This window comes from Ascidiella aspersa, chromosome 4, assembly GCF_963924565.1.
Source record: "Ascidiella aspersa chromosome 4, kaAscAspe10.2, whole genome shotgun sequence".
Lineage (NCBI taxonomy): Eukaryota > Metazoa > Chordata > Ascidiacea > Phlebobranchia > Ascidiidae > Ascidiella > Ascidiella aspersa.
The window spans coordinates 33,334,997-33,361,390 of record NC_139450.1 but is presented as its reverse complement, the minus strand read 5'-3'; the positions used below and the strand labels follow the sequence as shown (position 1 = coordinate 33,361,390).

General features: G+C 35.3%; 1 protein-coding gene across 1 annotated transcript in view; it reads right to left on the bottom strand.

Moving 5' to 3' along the window:
* LOC146157599 (uncharacterized) overlaps positions 1-25,265 on the bottom strand; it is a 34,892-nt gene extending 9,627 nt beyond the window's left edge. The window contains exons 1-11 of the mRNA XM_083388271.1: positions 24,061-25,265; positions 23,419-23,503; positions 23,133-23,307; positions 22,922-23,052; positions 20,320-20,613; positions 20,048-20,260; positions 19,074-19,247; positions 18,674-18,861; positions 15,368-15,485; positions 278-10,609; positions 110-201 (exon numbers count right to left, since the gene is read on the bottom strand). Of these exons, the coding sequence (XP_083244397.1) occupies positions 110-201; positions 278-10,609; positions 15,368-15,485; positions 18,674-18,861; positions 19,074-19,247; positions 20,048-20,260; positions 20,320-20,613; positions 22,922-23,052; positions 23,133-23,307; positions 23,419-23,503; positions 24,061-24,282 (12,024 nt within the window). The 5' untranslated portion in view covers positions 24,283-25,265. The remainder of the gene's footprint in view (positions 1-109; positions 202-277; positions 10,610-15,367; positions 15,486-18,673; positions 18,862-19,073; positions 19,248-20,047; positions 20,261-20,319; positions 20,614-22,921; positions 23,053-23,132; positions 23,308-23,418; positions 23,504-24,060) is intronic.
* Between the last annotated feature and the right edge of the window lie 1,129 nt (positions 25,266-26,394).

Sequence of the window (26,394 nt, the reverse complement as noted above, 5' to 3'; positions counted from 1 at the left end):
TAACAAAAAAGCAATTCAAACAAAACAATTATTTAATCCTTTAAATACACAAAACTAAAACAAATTAAAATCAGATATCAATATTAAAAAAGAATAACACAAGCAATACCTCTTGAATGAATCTTGCATCAAATGCCAAAAATCTCACAATAAATGATACATTACTTATGCTTTCAATGAACAAGACCGGTGTAATAATTACTGAAAAACAATAGATAATCATTAGTCATAAACACTCAGCATTCAAGCTAAACATTAAATATTTATTTTAAAATACCTGAACAATTGAAACCATCGCCAGTATAACCAGTCTTGCAGGCACAAGTGTAACTACCATCTGTGTTGGTGCAATTTGCATTTGAATGACAAGAATTTGAAGTATTGGTGCACTCATTAATATCTGAACAAGTGTAACCATCACCAGAATAACCAGTCTTGCAGGCACAAGTGTAACTACCATCTGTATTGGTGCAAGTTGCATTTGAATGGCATAAATTTGAAGCATTAGTACACTCATTTATATCTGAACAAGTGTAACCATCACCAGAATAACCGGTCTCGCAGGCACAAGTGTAACTACCATCTGTGTTGGTGCAAGTTGCATTTGAATGACATAAATTTGAAACATTAGTACACTCGTTAATATCTGAACAACTGAAACCGTCACCAGAATAACCGGTCTTGCAGGCACAAGTGTAACTGCCATCTGTGTTGGTGCAAGTTGCATTTGAATTACAAGAATTTGAAGCATTAGTACACTCATTAATATCTGAACAATTGAAACCATCCCCAGAATAACCGGTCTTGCAGGCACAAGTGTAACTACCATCTGTGTTGGTGCAATTCGCATTTAAATGACAAGAATTTGAAGTATTAGTACACTCATTAATATCTGAACAAGTGTAACCATCACCAGAATAACCGGTCTTGCAGGCACAAGTGTAACTACCATCTGTGTTGGTGCAATTTGCATTTAAATCACAGGAATTTGATGTATTAGTACACTCGTTAATATCTGAACAATTGAAACCATCCCCAGTATAACCAGTCTTGCAAGCACAAGTGTAACTGCCATCTGTGTTGGTGCAATTTGCATTTAAATCACAAAAATTTGAACCAATATTACACTCGTTAATATCTGAACAATTGAAACCATCCCCAGAATAACCAGTCTTGCAGGCACAAGTGTAACTACCATCTGTGTTGGTGCAATTCGCATTTAAATGACAAGAATTTGAGGTATTAGTACACTCATTTATATCTGAACAAGTGTAACCATCACCAGAATAACCAGTCTTGCAGGCACAAGTGTAACTACCATCTGTGTTGGTGCAAGTTGCATTTGAATGGCATAAATTTGAAGCATTAGTACACTCATTAATATCTGAACAAGTGTAACCATCACCGGAATAACCGGTCTTGCAGGCACAAGTGTAACTACCATCTGTGTTGGTGCAAGTTGCATTTGAATGGCATAAATTTGAAGCATTAGTACACTCATTTATTTCCGAACAAGTGTAACCATCACCAGAATAACCCGTCTTGCAGGCACAAGTGTAACTACCGTCTGTGTTGGTGCAAGTTGCATTTGAATGGCATAAATTTGAAGAATTAGTACACTCATTAATATCTGAACAAGTGTAACCATCACCAGAATAACCGGTCTTGCAGGCACAAGTGTAACCACCATCTGTGTTGGTGCAAGTTGCATTTGAATGGCATAAATTTGAAGCATTATTACACTCATTTATATCTGAACAAGTGTAACCATCACCAGAATAACCGGTCTTGCAGGCACAAGTGTAACTACCATCTGTGTTGGTGCAAGTTGCATTTGAATGGCATAAATTTGAAGCATTATTACACTCATTTATATCTGAACAAGTGTAACCATCACCAGAATAACCGGTCTTGCAGGCACAAGTGTAACTACCATCTGTGTTGGTACAAGTTGCATTTGAATGGCATAAATTTGAAGCATTAGTACACTCATTTATATCTGAACAAGTGTATCCATCACCAGAATAACCAGTCTTGCAGGCACAAGTGTAACTGCCATCTGAGTTGGTGCAAGTTGCATTTGAATGGCATAAATTTAATGAATTAGTACACTCATTAATATCTGAACAACTGAAACCGTCACCAGAATAACCGGTCTTGCAGGCACAAGTGTAACTGCCATCTGTGTTGGTGCAAGTTGCATTTGAATTACAAGAATTTGAAGTATTAACACATTCATTAATATCTGAACAATTGAAACCATCCCCAGAATAACCAGTCTTGCAGGCACAAGTGTAACTACCATCTGTGTTGGTGCAATTCGCATTTAAATGACAAGAATTTGAAGTATTAGTACACTCATTAATATCTGAACAATTAAAACCATCACCAGTGTAACCAGTCTTGCAGGCACAAGTGTAACTACCATCTGTGTTGGTGCAATTTGCATTTAAATCACAGGAATTTGAAGTATTAGTACACTCGTTAATATCTGAACAATTGAAACCATCCCCAGAATAACCAGTCTTGCAAGCACAAGTGTAACTGCCATCTGTGTTGGTGCAATTTGCATTTAAATCACAAGAATTTGAACCAATATTACACTCGTTAATATCTGAACAATTGAAACCATCCCCAGAATAACCAGTCTTGCAGGCACAAGTGTAACTACCATCTGTGTTGGTGCAATTCGCATTTAAATGACAAGAATTTGAGGTATTAATACACTCATTAATATCTGAACAATTAAAACCATCACCAGTGTAACCAGTCTTGCAAGCACAAGTGTAACTACCATCTGTGTTGGTGCAATTTGCATTTAAATCACAAGAATTTGAACCAATATTACACTCGTTAATATCTGAACAACTAAAACCATCACCAGAATAACCAGTCTTGCAGGCACAAGTGTAACTACCGTCTGTGTTGGTGCAATTTGCATTGGAGTGACATGAATTTGAACCAATATTACACTCGTTAATATCTGAACAATTGAAACCATCCCCAGAATAACCAGTCTTGCAGGCACAAGTGTAACTACCATTTGTGTTGGTGCAATTCGCATTTAAATGACAAGAATTTGAGGTATTAGTACACTCATTAATATCTGAACAATTAAAACCATCACCAGTGTAACCAGTCTTGCAAGCACAAGTGTAACTACCATCTGTGTTGGTGCAATTTGCATTTAAATCACAAGAATTTGAACCAATATTACACTCGTTAATATCTGAACAATTGAAACCATCCCCAGAATAACCAGTCTTGCAGGCACAAGTGTAACTACCATCTGTGTTGGTGCAATGTGCATTTAAATCACAAGAATTTGAAGTATTAGTACACTCATTAATATCTGAACAATTGAAACCATCCCCAGAATAACCAGTCTTGCAGGCACAAGTGTAACTACCATCTGTGTTGGTGCAATTCGCATTTAAATGACAAGAATTTGAGGTAGTAGTACACTCATTAATATCTGAACAATTAAAACCATCACCAGTGTAACCAGTCTTGCAAGCACAAGTGTAACTACCATCTGTGTTGGTGCAATTTGCATTTAAAACACAAGAATTTGAACCAATATTACACTCGTTAATATCTGAACAATTAAAACCATCACCAGAATAACCAGTCTTGCAGGCACAAGTGTAACTACCGTCTGTGTTGGTGCAATTTGCATTGGAGTGACATGAATTTGAACCAATATTACACTCGTTAATATCTGAACAATTGAAACCATCCCCGGAATAACCAGTCTTGCAGGCACAAGTGTAACTACCATCTGTGTTGGTGCAATTCGCATTTAAATGACAAGAATTCGAGGTATTAGTACACTCATTAATATCTGAACAATTAAAACCATCACCAGTGTAACCGGTCTTGCAAGCACAAGTGTAACTGCCATCTGTGTTGGTGCAATTTGCATTTAAATCACAAGAATTTGAACCAATATTACACTCGTTAATATCTGAACAATTGAAACCATCCCCAGAATAACCAGTCTTGCAGGCACAAGTGTAACTACCATCTGTGTTGGTGCAATTTGCATTTAAATCACAAGAATTTGAACCAATATTACACTCGTTAATATCTGAACAATTGAAACCATCCCCAGAATAACCAGTCTTGCAGGCACAAGTGTAACTACCATCTGTGTTGGTGCAATTTGCATTTAAATCACAAGAATTTGAAGTATTAGTACACTCATTAATATCTGAACAATTGAAACCATCCCCAGAATAACCAGTCTTGCAGGCACAAGTGTAACTACCATCTGTGTTGGTGCAATTTGCATTTAAATCACAAGAATTTGAAGTATTAGTACACTCGTTAATATCTGAACAATTGAAACCATCCCCAGAATAACCAGTCTTGCAAGCACAGGTGTAACTGCCATCTGTGTTGGTGCAATTCGCATTTAAATTACAAGAATTTGAAGTATTAGTACACTCGTTAATATCTGAACAATTGAAACCATCCCCAGAATAACCCGTCTTGCAGGCACAAGTGTAACTGCCATCTGTGTTGGTGCAATTTGCATTTAAATCACAAGAATTTGAAGTATTAGTACACTCGTTAATATCTGAACAATTGAAACCATCCCCAGAATAACCAGTCTTGCAGGCACAAGTGTAACTGCCATCTGTGTTGGTGCAATTTGCATTTAAATCACAAGAATTTGAAGTATTAGTACACTCGTTAATATCTGAACAATTGAAACCATCCCCAGAATAACCAGTCTTGCAGGCACAAGTGTAACTGCCATCTGTGTTGGTGCAATTTGCATTTAAATCACAAGAATTTGAAGTATTAGTACACTCGTTAATATCTGAACAATTGAAACCATCCCCAGAATAACCCGTCTTGCAGGCACAAGTGTAACTGCCATCTGTGTTGGTGCAATTTGCATTTAAATCACAAGAATTTGTAGTGTTAGTACACTCATTAATATCTGAACAATTGAAACCATCCCCAGAATAACCAGTCTTGCAGGCACAAGTGTAACTGCCATCTGTGTTGGTGCAATTTGCATTTAAATCACAAGAATTTGAAGTATTAGTACACTCATTAATATCTGAACAATTAAAACCATCACCAGTGTAACCAGTCTTGCAGGCACAAGTGTAACTGCCATCTGTGTTGGTGCAATTTGCATTTAAATCACAAGAATTTGAACCAATATTACACTCGTTAATATCTGAACAATTGAAACCATCCCCAGAATAACCAGTCTTGCAGGCACAAGTGTAACTACCATCTGTGTTGGTGCAATTCGCATTTAAATGACAAGAATTTGAGGTATTAGTACACTCATTAATATCTGAACAATTAAAACCATCACCAGTGTAACCAGTCTTGCAAGCACAAGTGTAACTACCATCTGTGTTGGTGCAATTTGCATTTAAATCACAAGAATTTGAACCAATATTACACTCGTTAATATCTGAACAATTAAAACCATCACCAGAATAACCAGTCTTGCAGGCACAAGTGTAACTACCGTCTGTGTTGGTGCAATTTGCATTGGAGTGACATGAATTTGAACCAATATTACACTCGTTAATATCTGAACAATTGAAACCATCCCCAGAATAACCAGTCTTGCAAGCACAGGTGTAACTGCCATCTGTGTTGGTGCAATTCGCATTTAAATTACAAGAATTTGAAGTATTAGTACACTCGTTAATATCTGAACAATTGAAACCATCCCCAGAATAACCCGTCTTGCAGGCACAAGTGTAACTGCCATCTGTGTTGGTGCAATTTGCATTTAAATCACAAGAATTTGAAGTATTAGTACACTCGTTAATATCTGAACAATTGAAACCATCCCCAGAATAACCCGTCTTGCAGGCACAAGTGTAACTACCATCTGTGTTGGTGCAATTTGCATTTAAATCACAAGAATTTGAAGTGTTAGTACACTCATTAATATCTGAACAATTGAAACCATCCCCAGAATAACCAGTCTTGCAGGCACAAGTGTAACTGCCATCTGTGTTGGTGCAATTTGCATTTAAATCACAAGAATTTGAAGTATTAGTACACTCGTTAATATCTGAACAATTGAAACCATCCCCAGAATAACCAGTCTTGCAGGCACAAGTGTAACTGCCATCTGTGTTGGTGCAATTTGCATTTAAATCACAAGAATTTGAAGTATTAGTACACTCGTTAATATCTGAACAATTGAAACCATCCCCAGAATAACCAGTCTTGCAGGCACAAGTGTAACTGCCATCTGTGTTGGTGCAATTTGCATTTAAATCACAAGAATTTGAAGTATTAGTACACTCGTTAATATCTGAACAATTGAAACCATCCCCAGAATAACCCGTCTTGCAGGCACAAGTGTAACTACCATCTGTGTTGGTGCAATTTGCATTTAAATCACAAGAATTTGTAGTGTTAGTACACTCATTAATATCTGAACAATTGAAACCATCCCCAGAATAACCAGTCTTGCAGGCACAAGTGTAACTGCCATCTGTGTTGGTGCAATTTGCATTTAAATCACAAGAATTTGAAGTATTAGTACACTCATTAATATCTGAACAATTAAAACCATCACCAGTGTAACCAGTCTTGCAGGCACAAGTGTAACTGCCATCTGTGTTGGTGCAATTCGCATTTAAATTACAAGAATTTGAAGTATTAGTACACTCGTTAATATCTGAACAATTGAAACCATCCCCAGAATAACCAGTCTTGCAGGCACAAGTGTAACTACCATCTGTGTTGGTGCAATTTGCATTTAAATCACAAGAATTTGAAGTATTAGTACACTCGTTAATATCTGAACAATTGAAACCATCCCCAGAATAACCAGTCTTGCAAGCACAGGTGTAACTGCCATCTGTGTTGGTGCAATTCGCATTTAAATTACAAGAATTTGAAGTATTAGTACACTCGTTAATATCTGAACAATTGAAACCATCCCCAGAATAACCCGTCTTGCAGGCACAAGTGTAACTGCCATCTGTGTTGGTGCAATTTGCATTTAAATCACAAGAATTTGAAGTATTAGTACACTCGTTAATATCTGAACAATTGAAACCATCCCTAGAATAACCAGTCTTGCAGGCACAAGTGTAACTGCCATCTGTGTTGGTGCAATTTGCATTTAAATCACAAGAATTTGAAGTATTAGTACACTCGTTAATATCTGAACAATTGAAACCATCCCCAGAATAACCAGTCTTGCAGGCACAAGTGTAACTGCCATCTGTGTTGGTGCAATTTGCATTTAAATCACAAGAATTTGAAGTATTAGTACACTCGTTAATATCTGAACAATTGAAACCATCCCCAGAATAACCCGTCTTGCAGGCACAAGTGTAACTACCATCTGTGTTGGTGCAATTTGCATTTAAATCACAAGAATTTGTAGTGTTAGTACACTCATTAATATCTGAACAATTGAAACCATCCCCAGAATAACCAGTCTTGCAGGCACAAGTGTAACTGCCATCTGTGTTGGTGCAATTTGCATTTAAATCACAAGAATTCGAAGTATTAGTACACTCATTAATATCTGAACAATTAAAACCATCACCAGTGTAACCAGTCTTGCAGGCACAAGTGTAACTGCCATCTGTGTTGGTGCAATTTGCATTTAAATCACAAGAATTTGAACCAATATTACACTCGTTAATATCTGAACAATTGAAACCATCCCCAGAATAACCAGTCTTGCAGGCACAAGTGTAACTACCATCTGTGTTGGTGCAATTCGCATTTAAATGACAAGAATTTGAGGTATTAGTACACTCATTAATATCTGAACAATTAAAACCATCACCAGTGTAACCAGTCTTGCAAGCACAAGTGTAACTACCATCTGTGTTGGTGCAATTTGCATTTAAATCACAAGAATTTGAACCAATATTACACTCGTTAATATCTGAACAATTAAAACCATCACCAGAATAACCAGTCTTGCAGGCACAAGTGTAACTACCGTCTGTGTTGGTGCAATTTGCATTGGAGTGACATGAATTTGAACCAATATTACACTCGTTAATATCTGAACAATTGAAACCATCCCCAGAATAACCAGTCTTGCAAGCACAGGTGTAACTGCCATCTGTGTTGGTGCAATTCGCATTTGAATTACAAGAATTTGAAGTATTAGTACACTCGTTAATATCTGAACAATTGAAACCATCCCCAGAATAACCCGTCTTGCAGGCACAAGTGTAACTGCCATCTGTGTTGGTGCAATTTGCATTTAAATCACAAGAATTTGAAGTATTAGTACACTCGTTAATATCTGAACAATTGAAACCATCCCCAGAATAACCCGTCTTGCAGGCACAAGTGTAACTACCATCTGTGTTGGTGCAATTTGCATTTAAATCACAAGAATTTGAAGTGTTAGTACACTCATTAATATCTGAACAATTGAAACCATCCCCAGAATAACCAGTCTTGCAGGCACAAGTGTAACTGCCATCTGTGTTGGTGCAATTTGCATTTAAATCACAAGAATTTGAAGTATTAGTACACTCGTTAATATCTGAACAATTGAAACCATCCCCAGAATAACCAGTCTTGCAGGCACAAGTGTAACTGCCATCTGTGTTGGTGCAATTTGCATTTAAATCACAAGAATTTGAAGTATTAGTACACTCGTTAATATCTGAACAATTGAAACCATCCCCAGAATAACCAGTCTTGCAGGCACAAGTGTAACTGCCATCTGTGTTGGTGCAATTTGCATTTAAATCACAAGAATTTGAAGTATTAGTACACTCGTTAATATCTGAACAATTGAAACCATCCCCAGAATAACCCGTCTTGCAGGCACAAGTGTAACTACCATCTGTGTTGGTGCAATTTGCATTTAAATCACAAGAATTTGTAGTGTTAGTACACTCATTAATATCTGAACAATTGAAACCATCCCCAGAATAACCAGTCTTGCAGGCACAAGTGTAACTGCCATCTGTGTTGGTGCAATTTGCATTTAAATCACAAGAATTTGAAGTATTAGTACACTCATTAATATCTGAACAATTAAAACCATCACCAGTGTAACCAGTCTTGCAGGCACAAGTGTAACTGCCATCTGTGTTGGTGCAATTTGCATTTAAATCACAAGAATTTGAACCAATATTACACTCGTTAATATCTGAACAATTGAAACCATCCCCAGAATAACCAGTCTTGCAGGCACAAGTGTAACTACCATCTGTGTTGGTGCAATTCGCATTTAAATGACAAGAATTTGAGGTATTAGTACACTCATTAATATCTGAACAATTAAAACCATCACCAGTGTAACCAGTCTTGCAAGCACAAGTGTAACTACCATCTGTGTTGGTGCAATTTGCATTTAAATCACAAGAATTTGAACCAATATTACACTCGTTAATATCTGAACAATTAAAACCATCACCAGAATAACCAGTCTTGCAGGCACAAGTGTAACTACCGTCTGTGTTGGTGCAATTTGCATTGGAGTGACATGAATTTGAACCAATATTACACTCGTTAATATCTGAACAATTGAAACCATCCCCAGAATAACCAGTCTTGCAAGCACAAGTGTAACTGCCATCTGTGTTGGTGCAATTTGCATTTAAATCACAGGAATTTGAAGTATTAGCACACTCGTTAATATTTAAACAATTGAAACCATCCCCAGAATAACCAGTCTTGCAAGCACAAGTGTAACTGCCATCTGTGTTGGTGCAATTTGCATTTAAATCACAAGAATTTGAACCAATATTACACTCGTTAATATCTGAACAATTGAAACCATCCCCAGAATAACCAGTCTTGCAGGCACAAGTGTAACTACCATCTGTGTTTGTGCAATTCGCATTTAAATGACAAGAATTTGAGGTATTAGTACACTCATTAATATCTGAACAATTAAAACCATCACCAGTGTAACCAGTCTTGCAAGCACAAGTGTAACTACCATCTGTGTTGGTGCAATTTGCATTTAAATCACAAGAATTTGAAGTATTAGTACACTCATTAATATCTGAACAATTGAAACCATCCCCAGAATAACCAGTCTTGCAGGCACAAGTGTAACTACCATCTGTGTTGGTGCAATTCGCATTTAAATGACAAGAATTTGAACCAATACTACACTCGTTAATATCTGAACATGTTGTTGTCAAACAAATTGATGAATTTAAAGAATATCCAGAAATGCATTGACATGAATAACCTGATGTTGAATCTGTGCATATTGTATTGGATCCACATTTGTTTGTACCAAGAGTGCATTCGTCCAACAGTGTGCAATTTGTTGTGTCACCAGAATAGTTACATGAACAGAGACAATTAAAGCCTCCATTTGTGTTGCTACAAAACCTGTTTTCAGGACAGTTGTGACTTCCATATTTGCATTCATTCAAGTCTGTGCAAATAATTCCTGTTCCCGTGTAGCCAGCATTGCATAAGCAGGTGTAACTGCCATCTGTGTTGGTGCAATTTGCATTTGCGCTGCATGGATTGCTGGTTGTACACTCATCTATGTCAGTGCATGTTGCACCATTGCCACTGTAACCTTCATTGCATGTGCATGATGCTGAAGCATTGCTGGTGCTGCATAATGCATTGGTGTTGCAAGAACATGAAATCCCACTGTCTATAAAAAATTGCATTTATTGAAGGTTTATTCTATTTATATTTGTAGAACACGAGTTGCTTGTTCTGTTATAATTATGCTCAAATAAAAGAATGAGTAATTGTGTTTAGTCACAAATATTTGCTTTTGTCCTATTTAGTCACAAGTGTTGCCACAAAAATAAAGTAATTTGTCATTTAATGTTATCTATTTAAAACAATTGTATTTGTATTACTAAATTAAATATAATAATTTTGCTGTATAAATCCTGGTACATTTGGTGATCTTAGAAACTAACAGGAGATATTAAAATATGTTCAAATACATAAGTGGACAGGGTTGTGGCTGTTGCGTATTTTGTCAGGGGGTTTTTTTCCGGGATTCATTGATGGACATACACACATCCCAAAACTTTTCCTTGGCTTGTTATTGCAAGCAAAAACAGATATGGGATACGTGGCATTATATTCAAAGACCAAATTCGTTTTATAATCGCCCATTATATTCTACCATTGCAAGCGAAAAGTTTTGTAGTATTTGTGTAATTTAATCAATTTGTCCAGTTAAAATTCAAAATTTTAATCACTAGAACCACATCACTGCACTTTGTACGCGACAATAAACATAAATTATATTGCGTTACGCGGTGTCTGTTTAGGGCGGCCAGGCATCAGTTTCAAGATAATGCAGCCAACCAAAAATAATTTTATTCCGAAACAGAGCAGCAGAAACTCCCCCAGACTGCAGCTGCGATATATACGTCAAACATTTGTGCGCCCAACTGTGACATAATGGATGAACACCGCTGATAAATTCTATTTTTATTTAAAAATTTTAAATTCTATTTTTTATTTAAACAAAATTTCAAGACTGCCATTGGCATATTATGCAGATATTACGTTTGAAAAAATGGTTTTACATTTGAAAATCCTTTTCCACTTATTGCCTTAATTACACATTTAAACCAGAATGGGCAAGTTTGTTACAAAGGGCCGCATGACGAGCTAAATCACACTAGGGCTACAAGGTTATACAATGTTAGCTTTTAGTGTAGAATCCGTAACATACCGTAGCCGCGACATATCGTAGTACGGGTTTTTCAGAGTGACGTGACACATTTTAAAGATTTGATTATATTGTGGTTTACCTAGTGCATTAATAATAAAAATAAAAAAACACAATCTAAAGGCTTATAAAAACATAATGGACAGTTTTCATAATTGCATATAACAGCCGATTGGATATAGCAGGCAATTGGAGGGAAGATGTTTAGGTTTCGGCTGTAAGTATTGACATACTTGTGTTTGGCGTTTCAAAGCAGAATGTACTCCCTTGGCGGAATCTGTTTCGCTGATTTAACAGTGCCCCTTTGTCGCGTATTACCGACAGTCTGTATAACCTGTGTCGCTTTAACCATTTCCTTTTTGGGAAATATTGTTGCCGCTAGATATGAGTACAGAGCTAAAATCAACTAGACGGGGTTGCGGTTGTTGTATATTTTGTCATGGGGTATTTCTCAGGGCCTTATTTTCATGGGTGGTTCAATAATTGGGTCATTATAAATAGAGTTATTTACCAGGTTAATTTTGTAATATTATATAGCACACTTTGGTTTATTCGTTTTACGCTTTACATTAAGTTGTAGTTTCTCTTGTCTTGTTTCTGCAAGCAAAAACAAATATGGGCCGAAAATTTCCTGCCTTCACTTCCGACGTAGATGCAAATATTTTTACAAAACAAAAATGCCTATCGATTTTACCCTCTCCCCCCCAAACCAAATAAAACTTATTTCCCCCTATTAATAAAAAACTTGCAATCCATTAAAACAATATTTTTGATTCCCCGAAACCAAAGATAAACGATAAACAAAACTAACATTCTCCACCCGGGAGTAAATATTTCGATAACAAAACAATATTCTTGAATTTCTTTTTCAAACGCCCTTCAAAAAATGCTCCCCCAACCCTTGGGCCACAATCACAAAAATCTACAACCCTCTTCATCATCTTTTTTTATTTAAATTCAAATTAACTTTTTGTATTAATTACCCACAAAAGCACCCGATCGTTGGGTTGTTTAGGCCTGAAAAACAAACAAGTGATTCGTAGTATCATTTCTATGGTTTACTAGCAGTTTGATTTACATAACTAGCATATTGGCGAACACTACAAAAGGGAGATATATTGCCAGATATTACTGTCGCTAGGTAGGCGTAGAGAGCTTCAAATAACTTAACGTCACACCATTTTATTGCGAAAAAATAGGACCGCTCATAATTTTGAACCTATAAACCAAAATTACATAATAAACATAAATTTTAAAGATGAAAGCCGAATATGTCTAGTTTTAAAGTTTAACTTTATGAGTACCAGATTATAGACCCTCAAAACTTTTGAGGCACAATTAACAAAACCCGTTTTTAAATAAGAACAATGAACATGGTAAAAACAATTAAAAAAAACATTTTCGCGCTTTGCGCAAAAACACTTAACTTAAGCTGCTTGTTTGCGGTCTGTTTCGCGTGATTACAGCAAGTTGCTTAAAGTTTAAAAACGTTCTGACGTTTCCGACCTTTTTATGCCCCTTAAACCATCATGTTGTTTAGCATGGATTATGTAAAAATATGGCAACCCTAGTAAATAGTATTTCCCAACAGATTTTGTTTTGTTTACTTGTGAATATAAAATCATAATATCATCTTCGTTGTATAAATAGATGACTGCTTTTAACAATATAGACAAAAAAAAATTACATTTCATTCTTAAAACTGTGAGATTTTTGTCTAGAATTCATTAGACTGTTTCTTACCGTATTCCGTATTTGTCTATTAAGATACAAATTTAGAATGCGCACACAATTTCAAGATGACGTTATACATTTCGATGAACTGGTTATACTGCGAAATATAATGGCTTATGGTAACATACTAAACAGTTTCCATAAACGCATAAAACATCCGATGACCAGGGAGAAGTATTGGTTTTGTCTGTATTTGTTTGGCATACTGGCTTCTGGCGTTCTAAAGCAAAATACAACGCTTTGACGTAATCTGTTTCGCTGCAATCAAGGTGCCCCTTTGTCATTTATTAGCGCGAAACAGCCTCCACAACATTTTCCTTTCAACCTATTATGGCTATCGAAATTATAGTCCAAACAGCTGTACCAAATATTAAAGTTGTACACACTTATAATGGATCTTGTCCAATATACGCCTATAACTTATGCCAGCCTTGGCGTTTTAAATGATAATCCTGGTAATGGAGGAGATTGTAATGTTTCTTTGAAGTGTGTGTTTTGGCTAAAAGTGAAAATATTTTGCTCAATGCATTAATAAAACAATTAGTGCATGTTCCACTTAATAGATTGCGGCAAACTCGTTTAGTTCTTTTAAAACAGGAAACGAAATTTCCAAAACCACCAAAAAAACTGATTTCGTTTTATAATTGCCCATTATATTTTACCATTGCAAGCGAAAAGTTTTGCGATTTTTGTGTAATTAATTATTTTTCCAGTTAAAATTCAAAATTGTAATTCTTCCTAATCCTTGCGAATAATTATATTTTTATGGTAGTAAAGCAATAAATAAACGTTGTTGGGTAATCGCCAGTGCGTAAAAGGTTCCGGTTCTGATTAAGCGTAGCCTAATTAGGTTTGATTATTATGTTTCGCTACTCATTACGTATTTTCGTTTCCATGAGGTGCGTTGGAGGTTACTAGAACCACGTCACTGCAGTTTGTACGCGACAATAAACATAAATTATATTGCGTTACGCGGTGTGTTTAGGGCGGCCAGCATCAGATTTAATATAATGCAGCCAACCAAAGATCAATTTACAACAGAGCAGTAGAAACTCCCCCAGACTGCAGCTGCGAAGAAGACGTCAAACGTTTGTGCGCCCAGCCGTGACATAATGGATGAAAGACGCTGATCAATTGTATTTTTGTTTTAAAATGATTTTCCAAAAATCCTAAGACTGCAATTGACATATCATTGTGACATTAAATTTGAAAAAATAATTTTTCAATTGAAAATCGTTTTTTAAACATTTAAACCAAAATAGACAATTTTTATACAAAAAGCCGCATGAGATACACAGTTTACTTTTGTCAATCTTATAGAGTTACGATTCCCTTAAAACGAGCTAAATCATACTAGGGTCACAACGTTATACAATGTTAGCTTTTAGTGTAGAATCCATAACATACCGTAGCCACTGCATACCGTAGTACGGGTTTTTAACATGATACATTTCAAAGAATTGATTATATTGTGGTTTGCCTAGTGCATTAATAATAAAAATAAGAATATACAATATAAAGGCTTATAAAAACATAATGAACAGTTTTCATAATTGCATATAGCAGGCAATTGGAGGGAAGATGTTTATGTGTCGGCTATAAGTATTGACATACTTGTGTTTGGCGTTTCAAAGCCGAATGTACTCCCTTGGCGGAATCTGTTTCGCTGATTTAACAGTGCCCCTTTGTCGCGTATTACCGACAGTCTTTATAACCTGTGTCGCTTTAACCATTTCCTTTTTGGGAAATATTGTTGCCGCTAGATATGAGTACAGAGCTAAAATCAATTTTACGGATATTTGAAGTCCCTCCAAATTATAGTTTTACTATAGAACTTTGGACAAAAAACGGTCTGAAACCAAACAAAAAAATACAACATAAAAGAATTTGAGCAAAAACAAGATATGTCCCGAAAATAAATGTTCGGCTCATATAATTTTAGTGATATTAAAATTTGTTTCCACTATGTAAGTTAGTTACTTAAATATCCAGTAAAGGTTGTAGTTGGGGAGTTGATTAATTGTCCGAGAGCAGTTTTGGCAGATGCAACGACGGTAATGTTTCTGTCGCTTTTAACAGGAAAGTTTCGTGTTGTTTTCTGCAAAAATTCAAGTTTTCAAGAATTTTCAAAATTAATATTTTTTGTTATTTTTAATAAAAATCTTAAAAAAGAAAATGTGAAAAAGACACAAGGACATGCGACATGTTAAATTTTTTGTTTGAAGGATTAGGTTGTACATAAAATTTTAGGCAGTCTTTTTTACAACTAAAAATATTATTTCAATAAAGCGAAGTGCAAAATCATTACAAAAATACATTTGCATCTGTTTTTTTTTTTTTTTTTTTTTTTAACAGTGAGCTTGCTAAACCGCATTTTTATGTAAGTACTTTATGACCTATTTAATTGTGTGATCATTCTATGACTTGCGGTCAAAGGTCACTGAGCACATGGTGCCTTGACATTGTAGTTGTCCTTACGGCAGTTGGTGTTACTACCTTGTCGCGGTAGGAGCTCATGTTGTTAGTTACTTGTAAGTGTTTGGCAATGATGTTTAACTTACTGATTCTGTTTCTATTTTATTAACATTGTTTTGTATTGATTCTATTTGAATAAGGAATCCACTTGTTTAAGCCTTTACGTGTTTTAATAAATTCCTGTACGTGTACACTGATAAAGACTTCAGTATCGGATCGGATCCATTAGTTTTCATGGTAGCAGAGGATGGTTACAGGAAACCAGTTGTAAACACGAAAAATGGCAACAAGTGCAAAGAGATCTCCACCAAAGTTTAAAGACGACTTGCCTTATTCTGCATGGAAAAACAAGGTACGAATGTGGCAGCTTGTCACGGGCGTCGTCAAGAAAGAACAAGCAATTATTGTTGTACTGGAGGGCCTAGAGTGCAACTCGAAAGCGGAAAAGGCTGTTTCGCAATTAACGCGCGAGGAACTACACGCAGAGAGTGGAATGTCCACGTTGATTGGAAAACTCGATGCAGCGTTCAAGACGGAATCTGTAGATGATGCGTACTCTACATACACGAAGTTTACAAGGTTTGATAAAAGTACTGATATGGCGATGATTGACTACATTCTAGAGTTTGAACATTTATCGCATAAGATGACGTTTCACGAGATGGAATTGCCAGATACAATTCTTTCTTTTAAACTGTTGGATGGCGCAAATTTAACTTCTAACGAACGACAATTGGCTTTGACATTTGCAAGTGACCTTAGGTTTGAATCCATGAAGTCTGCTCTAAAACGCATATTTACTGAAAGCCCAATTTCTGATAAACTGTCACAATATATTGACGTCAAAGAAGAATCTTACGTAGCCAGTAATCCAAGACATCGAAAAGGTTTTGATAAAAGAAAGTTCAATCCTATTGATAAGTTTGGGAAAATATCTAGATGCGTCATATGTGATTCTAAAATGCATTGGGCGGCAAAATGTCCTCACAAAAGTTGTAATACGTCTATATCTTCTAATGATGTTTCAGACGATGAAGTCAACATTGTGCTATTTTCAAATGTAACCAACAATTGCGTAGCTGAAACCTACAAGTCGGCAGTCATAGACATTGCTTGTTCGAAAACTGTCTGTGGTGAACGGTGGCTGCGAAATTATTTACGTAATTTACATTTTAAGTTTAAACGTGACGTTAAAATCACTCCTTCGCGTACAGTTTTTAAATTTGGTGACGGAATGAGAGTCATTTCCAAATCCCAAACCCTAATTCCTGCTTGTGTTGGTGGAAAATTTTGCAGCATTGACGTTTCTGTCGTCAAGAACGACTTGCCCTTGTTGCTTAGCAGGTCGTCACTCCAGAAAGCAGGTGCTGTACTTGATCTTGCTCGTGGTCGAGCAACAATGTTCAACAAAGACGTTGAACTGTTTATGTCGTCTAGTGGTCACTACTGTGTTGATGTTTTTCCGAGGAGGCACAAACCTGGTGACAACCACTTCCATGGTCGGAAGAAATGGAAAAGCCCTGGCAATTTGGCCAGATCGTCGTGCCCAGTAAGAGTGGCTCCTAAGGTCAGCGAACCTAGTAAAGAACACACTAAACGAGTTGTGCGTGTAATCAGTGAAATCACAGATGCAGCGCAGTACGAAGACTGTGGTGAATGTCCACATCTCGCCAATGATGAGCGGAATCGATATTACTTCAACGCGTGTAAAGAATGCAAGAAAGTAAAAGGAAATATATCCAATGGTTGGATGCTTCGCCCAGATGATAAGTACGGTGGTCGTCAAGCGACAGATGAGTGCGTCAACATATCATCGGGTTCTTACTTTTCGTCCTGTCAACTTGAGGTTGATCGGTTGCTGTGATGGTATACGAGGGAGCCAAGGTACATTGCTGTACTGACGGCCCTATTGTGCGTGTCACATCAACGCAGTAAATGAGTTGGGTGTTGGGACGGACTGTTATGTTTCTATTCTTGCGTTTGCTATACATTGCCGAGTGTTCGTTAATCTTTCTATTCGTTGCAATTCACTTTTTTAAGAAAAAAAAAAATAACAGTGAGTTTGTTAAGATTAACAGTGAGCTTGCTAAACCGCATTTTTATGTAAGTACTTTATGACCTATTTAATTGTGTGATCATTCTATGACTTGCAGTCAAAGGTCACTGAGCACATGGTGCCTTGACATTGTAGTTGTCCTTACGGCAGTTGGTGTTACTACCTTGTCGCGGTAGGAGCTCATGTTGTTAGTTACTTGTAAGTGTTTGGCAATGATGTTTAACTTACTGATTCTGTTTCTATTTTATTAACATTGTTTTGTATTGATTCTATTTGAATAAGGAATCCACTTGTTTAAGCCTTTACGTGTTTTAATAAATTCCTGTACGTGTACACTGATAAAGACTTCAGTATCGGATCGGATCCATTAGTTTTCAAAAGTGTTTTAGTTGGACAGCTTATTATTTTATATAAAACAAAGTCGACATTTAATTTTTAACAAAGACCATTAACAATAAACTGGATATTGCAATTATTTAGGTATTCGGAATTGATAACTTTAACCTTTGTGGTCTATAGGAACTGCAGTTAGATAAGTTAAGTAAAACACAAGGTTAAAGTTAAAAACAATTTTAGACAACAATGTTTCAGCATTAGAATAAAATGCTTACGACCTATAAAACACCCAATGCAATAGAACTGTTGTAAAATGACCTAAATCGACCCACTAAATTTCACAATCGTTTTCACACAGAATATAAGAAATAATGTAATACTAAGATAATGTGTATTTACTGTTAAATTAATTTACTTACTACTAGAAAGATATTTGATGAATCCATGAACCCCTCATTAAAAGTTACGGTAGATATTCCACTACTATTATTTGTGTACGTAAATGTGAATTGGGAAGCTCTTGCAACAATATTGGATTGAAAGCGAATAGTGGCCTCTGAATTTTCACTACCAGTTACCTTGAACGCAGTCGATGAAACCGAAACAGCTGTAACAACAAAATAAATGTATGTTACCGAAAAGATTTGAAAAATATTTGATTGTACACCAAAAATCAATTTGAAAGAACTATATAGGAATCTATCTACAGAAAAAATATTCCAAGACTACATGTATTATGTCTTCTAGTAATAATGTGTTTCTTAAAATAATCTTTTTTATTAAATTTAAGAATATTTTTTCTACCAACTTCCTACCAACCTGAAGTATGTAAAATGACGATGTTGTCAGATGCAAGAGAACTATTAGAAGTAAAAACTCGGTCATAATATGCGAGTCCACCAATGCAAACTCGAACCAGATAATTTTGCATCAAAGCATAAATTGTGTTTGGCTTCACATAGAGGATTCCATTGCTATAAGTTTCTGCAAGTGCTGCAAACATAATTTAACTAATTGTGAAACTGTTTACTAGGTTAAACAAATTAATTAGTCATTCTTTTTGAACTAATCCGATGTTGTGCTGAGGACAGCAGTAAATTACAAACTTAAATGCGGGACGAACAAGAAAATCTACCACAAAATTTACTATTTAACCAGTGTATAGCATAACAACAAGTGTCTGGTGCCTTTTAGTTTAAAATTGGTAACACATTTAGCAATTTACTATTTAACATTAATAACAGAAAATAAAAACTATAACATTACCAAATGCTACAACTGTTTCAGATTATTTTATTTGATTAATGAACTATAATTTATATTGTTTTATTTTAGCATCTATGCTTGTTCAAACACTCTAAATTTTTCATAAACAAATCTGAAAAAAGTCACACAATTTACAAAAGATCCAAAATAATATTTTTTAAAAACAGAATACTGCAATTTGTTTTTCTGTTTATTATTTTTGTCATAATCTGTTTCAAAGTAATCTGGTTTAGATGTTTTAAACCCTTGTGATTCTTTTTTAATGCCAGTTTTTCTTGAAATTTAAAACAAGCTTCTGAAATATTATAACGGCAAAGGGTGAAATTTTGAATAGAACTATTTGTTATGTACGGATGTCAATTTGGGTTACTTGAATTTTTATATCCAAATTTGAAGGTGAAAAAACTACAACAAGCAAAACAAGGATTTAAATTATTAATATAACCTTACCGCAATGTAAGATTAGTTAACAAATATGGGACATTTACAAAAAAACACATTACATTGGAAAAACTGTATATTCTTACACTCATCAACTTGAAATGTAATGTTTGATGTTTCTGTTGCTGTTGCAGTTGAAATTGTGAAACTTGTGACTTGTCCATTTTTATTGTAAACAACAAACTGTCGTTCAGTTGACGGAACGCAACTTTTGTCAGCTGTTGCACTTTCACTTGCTGACACTTGGACAACATTATTTGATGCTCTCACAACATTAAACGTTACGATTCCACTTGATGCTACAAATGATGTCAGTATTAATAACTAACACAGATTTTTTAGAATGTAAAAGACAAACCTCCAGATCTAACATTTCCATTGTAAAGGGTTGTATTTGTTAGCACTAAGCTCGTTGTGGTTGGAGTGCTAGAAGTGTCAGAGAGAAAAATCTCAGCATGACTCACAATAATGCTGCTAATGCATTCAAGTTTGACAACACTCAAAGCAGTAACATTGCTTGAAGCCGAGCTATAAGCACAAAGAAGTTCAGAACCAATCTCATTTGCCAATGTGGAATTGGTGGCGATGTTAAAGCTGCTGGAATCACAACATCGGGTTTTTAATTCCACCCTTGCAAACACCGATGTTGAATCTGATAAAAAACGTTGATATATATTGAGTGATTTTAGTCAACTACATAAAGCAAGGAATATGGTTTGTAAACGTTGCTCTTATAGGCATAAACTTAGTGAAGAAACATATGTTGTCTCTCAAAGTCAGTCAGTTGTTGCAAAACAATGTTATTTAGTCAGTTCACATCCTTTAAGCAAATGCATGGTTTGTTTGTTAAACGTTACTTTTATGAGAGAAAAACTTGAGTGAAAAAACATAGGTTGTCTCTCAAAATCTGTCAGTTGTTTAGGAACAGTAGTTTGCTTTACACCATTAACTTTTATTACTACCTCGAAATACTATATAGCCTAGGTCAGGGATGTCCAACCTTCAGCAGGATGGGCCACATAGCCACTTTAAAAACTTTGGTAGGCCGCAAAACCTCTCAAATTAAAGGGGTATCGTCTAAGTTACATCATATCATGGCGTCATAAAAAACTTAACTTATAAACACCTGCTCTTCGAGAGTGAACTCGTGCGCAAAAATGCAAGTAATCTTGATTATTTATTTTATTATTGCGAAGCACGAAAATTTGAGTTTTTGATCTTTTTTCTAGGAATGCTAGTAGTTCAGTTAACTTTTTATAGATCTTAAAAGATATACATATTTTGCCAGCAAAGGCATCGCCACCACATCTCAATTGGAAAAAATTATAAATTTCTTTGATTCATATGAAAACATATGACCTGAACTACTACTATGAGGGAGTTGGGGCATGATGATATCCCACAAATGCCCTACTTACATAATTATATATATGTTATTCGAAAACAATAAAATTGTAATCAAAATTTCTAAACACAGGAGATGGCTTTGCATTGTTATTTGTTTTGGTGGCAATTTGAAATCATGAGAAGTTTTAGTTATTTTGACAGGTTAGTGTTCAGTAATATGCCCACCTTTTTCAAAAAGTTATTTAAGCAAGAAGTTAAACATACATTGCACTAGAAAAAGTCACTAAGGGTTGGGTATAAAATAATATGTAACATTGTCCTCCATTTCGTATTAACCATTAACCAAATCAAAATAATCAACAATGAAATAGTAAAACTCCATAATTTTCCCGAATATACATCCAAACCTTGGTTATATTCCCACTTTATAGTTTAATAAAAAAGAGTTGGTATACATTCCAAATGACAGAACTTGAAAATAATTGATAAGACAAACTTTAGTAGTTACAAAGAAATGAAAGGATTAAAGCCAAACAAATGCTATATTTTGAAATCAGTGTTCTACGAATCCTAGATTTTTTTATTTTTATTTTTCCACAATCCGAAAAAGTTATGAACCTAACTAGTGCTGTTTATTGTCTAACCAAGTGCTTTTCAACCCGTGGGATGGTACGCACTTGTGCGAATAAAAAAAATTGTAATGTGGATGACAAACGATGTGCGGATGAATGTGCGGATGAAAATGGTGCATCTTATAATTTATCTTTATGTGAAATACAGTAATCAAATAAGCTGATGTGCCTTATTTTGCGTTACAGGTACAGCAATACAGTTTCGTAGTGGTTCATTGCAGCTTAAGCTATCTATTTAATATTGGTCAAGACGATTTTAATACACAAAACCTTTCATTGTTATTTTACAAATAAACTAAAGGTTGCAAGCTTACTGTTGTGGCTTCGTGCAGATGGAAATTTTCCGAAATAAAAGTGTGGATGGATATTTTATAAAGGTTGAAAAGCACTGGCCTAGGTTTTCCCCAAGGTTGCAATTTACGAGCATCATTTAAACCTAAATTTAGGATTTTGATTTTGCCCCAGAGCCCTCCATTATCATGTGCTCTGACATGTTTTCACAAACGGCAAAAGGTGTGGAACAACACAACGTACCGAGCCGAAAAATTGATTAAAAGGACTGGACATAATGAAAGGCAAAAGTTTTGTAGTTTATAATAGGCTTCGGGTAGCTATTCAGGGTTCGTGCCTGTTCAAACCATTTTTTTTAAGTCAGATGTTTTTTACTTCTGATGCTGAAATTGAAGGAAGAGAGAATTCTGGCCATTCAGGTCCTATTCAGACTGTTTAGGTCTTAATTCGATTTCTTTTATTACGATTATAGCTATTAATGCTATTTTGGTCTTATTCCGAAGTGTGTTTTATTCTGACATTAATGCTTGTTATTATTTTGGTCTATTTTTGTAGCTAGAGTCTGTTCCATCGTAATGTGCTTCATTATTGTTGTGTAATAATAAAGTTGCAATCAATCATTGGAAGCCCATCAACTGCCATCCAAGGCTTTGGAAGTTATTGGTAAAATAAATAAAAAAAATTCTCCACCTGTCTTGGCTGTAAAGTTAGTTCCATAGGGACTTTGAGTTGAAGAGTAAGTAGCAGTCCCAGTTCCTTGGGCAGATTTAGAAACCCTTGCTTGAAATGTGTAAGTTGTACTTGGGTTGAGGTTTGCAATTCTAAAAATATTTATAATTATTAAGATATTGTTATTTAATTGATATTTAAATAATCCAAAAGAAAAATCACTCCAACTTACATAGCTACATATGCAGTGCTAAATGAAGCATCTGGAATGGTGGCTATGGCTTCAACATTGGTCAAAGTGTTTGTGTATTTAACTTGCCACTCAGTGGCGCCTGGTGTTTGTTCCAGGACTAAAGTGATGGAAGTGTCTGTAGTTATTGCACTCAACACTCTCAATCCAGATGGAGCTAATCATCAAATACAAGTAGATTAAAAAACGCAATCATTTATGCACTACTTAATAAACATGAAACGCTAACATTAAGGAAGAATAATAGAATTAAATGACACCAATTTACCTGTTCTTGCATATTGACGTATAGGAGATCCATCGTTAAAATTTATTGTGGCAGAATACACAGTGTTGCTCACAAGTCCAGTAACCTGTAACAATCAATATTACACCATATGTTACTACTATTTAAACAATTTACCATCGAATAAACTTCACCCTACACAAAACTAGTGACCACCTATTTTGATCAATTATAATTTGTAATTCAGCAGAATGTAATTAATCACATTTTTTTATAATTGTAACTGAAAATATTTACTGAGTTATTATATTCATAATTATAATGTAACATACCTTATGGCATATAATTGATCTAACTCCGGTGACTACATTCATAATTTTTGATACAAATTTCACAAAAAGGACAAAAATTTGCATTACAAGTGACAGGTTATCATTTTTTTTTTAATTTTTACTAATGGAGTATTATGGTTTGAGGTTGCAATATGATGTAGTAAGAGTACCAAAGCCTATACCGAAGTCTAAAACGCTCAAAATTCTACCTACTTTTTTATGGGCATTCATTCTACATCTAACTATAACTTTAACTATTACTTAAGACTTACCCGAAACAATAAAAATGTTACCTACTTTTGTATGGGCCTCGATATTCTTACTTCAATTTGTCGTTTTTATCAAAAGTTACCGTAAAAGATGTTCCAAGATCATCAGCATCAGCAACACTGTCTTCTCCATGTACCGATTGGGCAAAAATTGAATGCGCAGTATTATTAAATGAAACTTTAAAGGTTGTTGTGGTTTGCTCTGATATCGTCACTGAGGAAACAAAACACATTTTATTAAATCTAGAGTATACCCAGATTGGAAAGTACAATCGCCTTGAATAATATATCAAGCATAAAACCATAACTGTGATTCTCAACCTTTTATGGCCTATTACCCCTCATATATAATAAAAATATTTTTGGCACCCCAAGTGGATTATTTTACTAAAATGTCACTATAAATGGATAGGGAACAACCCAATCAACTTAAAACATGTAGGAAAATGTCATTTGATATAATGTTCTCTAATCATACACAAATAGTTGTATAAAGAAGCTTACCAATTGAGCAAAAATTGGATTCTTGAAAATTTACAAATACCTATCGGCACCCTTTAGCATTAAAAACAGCACATCAGGGCGCCGCGGCCCCCCGGTTGAGAACTACTGCCTTGGTAAGTTTCTGTTTTTTGGTATAGTACTGTATTTACTGAGGCGCAAATATGAGCCAGTCTGCATTCTGTGATGGATGCAAACCCGATGTTTTTTTCTAAAGAAATCTGTGCGCATACCTGCATGGTATATTGTGAACTCAAACTCAGAAAAAAACACTTAGAAAAAGGGTAAATTGTGGTAGGATTGTCAACCTATGGTGTGCAAAAAACATAACACATCAAAGGTAAAACAATGCCATTTAATTCAAACTACTTTACCTCTAAACTTTATTTTATCAGTATTCACATTAAAAGGGTAAAAAATGGTGTGTTATATGGCAACCTTATCTAAAAGGCACATATGTTTTTGCTATTGGGTTTGGCAACAATACAAGCTTGGTAAAAGAAAACTAAAGTTTTATGACTTTTCTCGACAGATTCCATATTACACCTGCGGCTGAGAGTGTGGGACCAATCTATTTTAATCTGCATTTCATGCACTTTATTCCGAGATTTTAGGTGTCAGCAACAAATTTTTAGATGTTTACCACATTAGAAACTTAGGATATTGCGTGGGGGATATGCATCTTAAATATAAGCAGCTGGAATAAAATATTCGTTGAAATTTGCGCAACTGGAATAACATTATTGGTAAAAATAACGGCCCAAAGAGACGTAAAAAGCGACATGCTTTATTGTTTAAACGTTTCAGTGATATGAAGGCCACATCAGTTACACTCGTTTATTTACACTTTAGTTGCATGTGTAACTGATGTGGCCTTCATAACTTCTGATGATGAGCATTTGCCGAAACGCTTGAACAATAAAGCATGTCGCTTTTTACGTCAATTTGGGCCGTTATTTTACCATTAAAGTATGTAACGATGTCTATCAAATTTTTTCGCGGTGATCCAAACACTAAGCATAAGCATAACAGCGATGTTTCGCACCTTTTTTTATCATTTCTTTATGCGACTAAAGCGTATATAAACGGGTGTAACTGACAAGGCCTTTATATCACTGATGATGGCGTGAGCATTTGTCAAAACAGTTGAACAATAAAGCATGTCGCTTTTTATGTCTATTTGGGCCGTTATTTTCATCATTAAACTTATGAACAGATCTGTATATAGTGTTCCATGGAATAAAAAAAACATTACCGCAACAGAAGTTTGCGCGTTTCAGTGACTTTTTGCAACTGTATACATTTTTTTAAGAGTGCAACCTAATCCACCGCAAGTCTAACTTTAAAACCAACTCGGGATGTGTATATGTATGCAATCATGTTTTTTGCACACCTGAGGTTTGGAGTCCTACCACAACTCAACCTTTTCCAAAATTTAAGCATAATATTTAAATTAGGGTGTGCAAAAGATTGGTTTCATAAAATGTCAGTTGTGCACCTGCCATAGAACAAAGACTGGCCAATCTGGAGCCCAAATAATTCATAAAAATACTACCTTTCAGTTGTGATGGTTAATTGGTTTGTTATGTTGTTCATGGTGGCAAATATTTATTGCTTTCAAATGGTGGTTTAACAATTTTTTTTTGCCTAACTGGCAGCGTTTTAGGGAAGGCAGGCCAAATATACTGAATGGAAGTATGGAACACTTGAATGCAATTTGAGTTGACTGACAAGAAAATTTAAAGAAAATACTTCGACCAAAATGTTGAGCCCAATGCAAGATAAGGTATGACGTAAAGCAGTACTTCCCAACCAGTGGGTCGAAAGCATTTCTAAATGTAACAGTTTTGTATTAGATCGGTCAAATTATTGCATTAAAACCCTTGCTTCCTGATCAAATCGTACTTGTTTGGAAG